This window comes from Mesocricetus auratus, unplaced genomic scaffold (assembly GCF_017639785.1).
Source record: "Mesocricetus auratus isolate SY011 unplaced genomic scaffold, BCM_Maur_2.0 Super-Scaffold_100023, whole genome shotgun sequence".
In the NCBI taxonomy this organism is placed as follows: domain Eukaryota; kingdom Metazoa; phylum Chordata; class Mammalia; order Rodentia; family Cricetidae; genus Mesocricetus; species Mesocricetus auratus.
In genome coordinates this window covers 30,948,917-30,952,926 of record NW_024429204.1, presented here as the reverse complement: position 1 = coordinate 30,952,926, position 4,010 = coordinate 30,948,917, and the positions used below count along the sequence as shown (strand labels likewise).

The 4,010-nt window shown below is 37.6% G+C and overlaps 1 protein-coding gene across 1 annotated transcript; it reads left to right on the top strand.

Annotated features, from left to right (window-relative positions):
- The first annotated feature begins 1,470 nt into the window (after positions 1 to 1,470).
- LOC110342560 (60S ribosomal protein L23a-like) lies at positions 1,471 to 1,770 on the top strand. The gene has a single exon (XM_040730594.1). It carries the CDS (start codon positions 1,473 to 1,475, stop codon positions 1,716 to 1,718), a length of 246 nt encoding a protein of 81 aa, XP_040586528.1. The 5' UTR covers positions 1,471 to 1,472; the 3' UTR covers positions 1,719 to 1,770.
- The last annotated feature ends 2,240 nt before the right edge of the window (positions 1,771 to 4,010 follow it).

Sequence of the window (4,010 nt, the reverse complement as noted above, 5' to 3'; positions counted from 1 at the left end):
AACTGTGAACTATGTGACAGACACATGCTTTTTAAATGTTCATTTTTGGGTTCAGTTTAGGGTTTTGAAGAGGATTAATTTATAACACAGCCTCTGAATAATTCTCATTCCTACCAATATAGATAGCACCATATTCTTTAGGAACTGCAACTGGTAACGGGTTCAGATATCTAAGTATCATTCCATCTCCCCCATATATGTATATGCTAGCATTCATTTATAAGGCAGAAACTCTAGGATCAAACACTTTTGATGAAGCATACATCTCAAATGACTTCTTTATGTTTAAGATGTATTCAGGTTCAATAGAGTGAACCCCATAAAAAATGCCTTATAATGACACCAAATAGCCCTCATCATTGCTGTAAGACTTCCCTTTTCATCTTCCAAGTCTCCACTAAGCTGAATTCACTGTTTCTCAAAATCTCAGTGGTTAGCTTGATTCTGTTCTTCATACTCTCCTGTCTCTGCTAAAAGTTAGCATTTGAAATTAGACTGATGAGTATTATCAAGACAAGAGAAAGAAAAGCTAAAATTTGCTACTCTAAAACACTTGTCTGTTTAAATACACTACACAGCATTTTGTACATTTCTTTAAAGCAGGCATAAATATACCTGTGGTTTTAGCATATTATTTATAAAATAGAACAGAGATGAATATTAGCTTATGAAGAAGGGCATGATGAAGATAAAAGATGCTCAGCTAATGAAAGGTGATGGAAAGCTTATTGTTCTAATTTTAACTCTTTCATGTTTTCATTCTCCTTTTTGGATAAGTATACAAAAACGTAATTGACAATAAATATTTGAAACCCTAAACAAATCTCCATGGCTTCAGAATGACTCATTTAACTGTATCAAAGTTTATTGAGGTGTATAGTTTGGAAATGGGCAAGTATTAATGGGTATATTATTCTAGGTTTGTGATGGTTTTACTTGTGAGTTAAATACAATGAAGTGATTCTTCTACTGAAAAGGTATGCTTTGTAATAAAATTTATTTTATAACATAAGCATGTTTTATTTCCAGGTTTTCTAATAAAGTTTATTTCATAATATAAATAGATAGATGACAAATAGATGATATAGATAGGTAGGCAGAAATATATGATGCAAGATATACCCCCAGTATTTAAGGTAGGGCATATATGCTTGTCAAGACTAGCAACATAGAATTGATTAAATTATATTTAAATAATTTGGCTAAAATTACTCTTATCTTTCTTTGAAGAATTCTCACTCTCTTAGTCATCAGGTACCTGTAACTTGGCAACTAAGGTATGGCCTTGGGAGCCCTTTCCACCTACAGGTATATTGGCTGGCATAGTCTTGTATAGGCAGCTATATCATTGAGAGTTCATGTTCTCAAAGTTTCTGTCCCTCCATTAAACATGTTTTCCTTGGGACTTTTTTTTAGTCTTTTTTATTTTCAAATTTAAATTAGAAACAAGGTTGCTTCACATGTCAATCCCCATGATCAAATTCCCCCTGACCACTGAGTCAGCCATGAACAAGATAGAAGACAACAACACGCTTGTGTTCATTGTGGACGTCAAGGCCAACAAGCACCAGAACAAACAGGCTGTGAAGAAGCTCTATGACATTGATGTTGCCAAAGTCAACACCCTTATGAGGCCTGACAGAGAGAAGAAGGCATATGTTCGCTTGGCTCCTGATTATGATGCTCTGGATGTTGCCAACAAAATTGGGATCATCTAAACTGAGTCCAGCTGGCTAATTCCAAATATATACTTTTTCACCATAAAAAAAAGTCTCTTAGACATCATCTCACCACAATCATAATGACCATCATAAGGACTCCAAGAAGCACTGGTGTGAGTTTGGCAAGGTGGAACTCATAGGTCCTGTTGGTGGGTTGTAAACTAGAACAGCCACTTTGGAAATCAGTATGAAAGTGATCAAAAAACTAGAAATAGAAATGCTATATGCCCCAGATATACCACCCCTTGGCATATACTCAAAAGAGTTCATGTCCTACTACATACACATGTCAGCATCCCAGTTCATAGCTACTCTAGTCACATTTTAACAGTTGCAAAGTAAAACTAATATTTTCTATGTTAATTTTAGCATTAGATGTTTGACTGTGTGTGCTGACAAATAGAGTCATGTTCACATGCAGTGAATGGCAGGTCTTAAAGTGTCATGGTAGAAATAAAAACAATCATAAAAGTATACATAAGGGGTCCTTGTGCTATGACTGAGCATTCTTTGGGTATATGCCCAAGAGTGGTATAGTTAGGTCTTACTTATTCCAAGTTTCTTGAGAAACCACCCCTTTCACTTCCAAAGTATCTGTACAAGTTCACACTCTTACCAGCAATGGGATTATTCCCCCTTTTCCAATGCTCTCCCGCATAAGCTGTCACTTGGGTTTTTATCTTAGCCATCCTGACAGGTGTAAGATTGGAGCTCAGAGTCATTTGATTAGCCATCTTTCATGGCTAAGGATGTTGAACGCTTCCTTAAGTGTTTCTCCCCAATTTGAGATTCTTCTGTTGAGAATTCTGCTTAGATTTGTACCCTATTTTTTAAATTAGATTATTTGGTTTGGGAATTATAGTTTCTGAAGTTGTTTATATATTTTAGACGTCAGGCCCCTGTTGGATGTGGGTTTGGAAAAGATCTCCCATTTTGTAGGCTGCCATTTTGTCCAATTGAAAGCACCCTTTGTTTTACAGAAACCTTTTAACTTCATGAGGTTGCACTTATTAACTGTAGATTACCTTTTCCATTGGTTGCTGATTATTAATTGCTTAACTATCATCATGGCAGCTTTATTTGTAATAGCCAGGACCTGGAGACAACCTATATGCCCCTCATCTGAGAACACTGATAAAAAATTTCTGTACATATACACAACAGACTAATACTCAGCTGTTTAAAATAAAGACACCAGGACATTTTCAGGTAAATGAATGGAACTAGAAAAAAGTCATCCTGATTGAGATAACCCAGACTGAGACAGACAAACACGGTGTGTCCTTACTTATAAGTGGATACTAACTGTAAGATAAAGGATAGCAAGACTACCATCCACAGAGCCAGAGAGACTAAGTAACAAGGAGGGTTCATGGAGGGATTACCAGATCACCATGGGTAAGGGAAATAGAAGAGATACTGTGAGTGGATTTGAGAGAAAGTGGGAACAGGAACATGAATGATCAGATTTGGGGGATGGAAGGGGAAAGTACTAGAAGAGACTCCTGGAAAGGGAGGCCTTTTGAGATGAGGTAAAACCCTTGCACAAGGGAATTTCTCAAGAATCTATATGATGATCCCAGTTAAGAATACTAGCAATAGTGGATACATATATAAACCATTATGCCCTGTGACCAGATTAGTGCCTAGCTCGATTGTCATCAGAGACGCTTCATCCAGCAAGTGATGAAAACAGATGCCGACCTACAGCCAACTGTTAGGTAGAGTTTGAAGGATCCTGCTAAGAGGGAGAGAGGGGATTATAGGAGCCAGAGGGGTCAAGGACAACACAAGAGAACTCACAGAATCAACTAACCTGGTCTCATATGGTCTCACCGAGACTAAACTGACAATCAGGGAGCCTGCCTGGAACAGACCTAGGCCCTCTATATACACATTACAGTGGTGTAGCTTGGTCTTCTTGTGCAACACCCAACAGTGGGAACAGGGGCTGTCTCTGACTCTTTTACTGACTTTTGGGACCCTGTTCCACATACTGTGTCTCCTTGCCCAGCCTTAATATAAGGAGAGGTACTTAGTCTTTATTGGACTTAGTCTTATTGTAACTTGATATGCCATACTTTATTGAGACTCAAGGGAGCCCTGCCCTTTTCCTAAACAGAAGGAGTGGATGTGGGAGGGGGAACAGAGATGAGGTTATGGGGAGGAACTGAGAGAAGAGGAGGGAAGGGAAACTGCGGCCAAGACATAAAATAATAATAAGTAAATATTTTAAAATTTATATCAAAACTTAGAACAAAAATTTGGCTTCTTTAGGTCATTATTTTG

What these genes read in the sequence shown, in the direction of transcription:
- LOC110342560 (XM_040730594.1), top strand. Translation starts at nt 1,473, where the DNA reads ATGATCAAATTCCCCCTGACCACTGAGTCAGCCATGAACAAGATAGAA.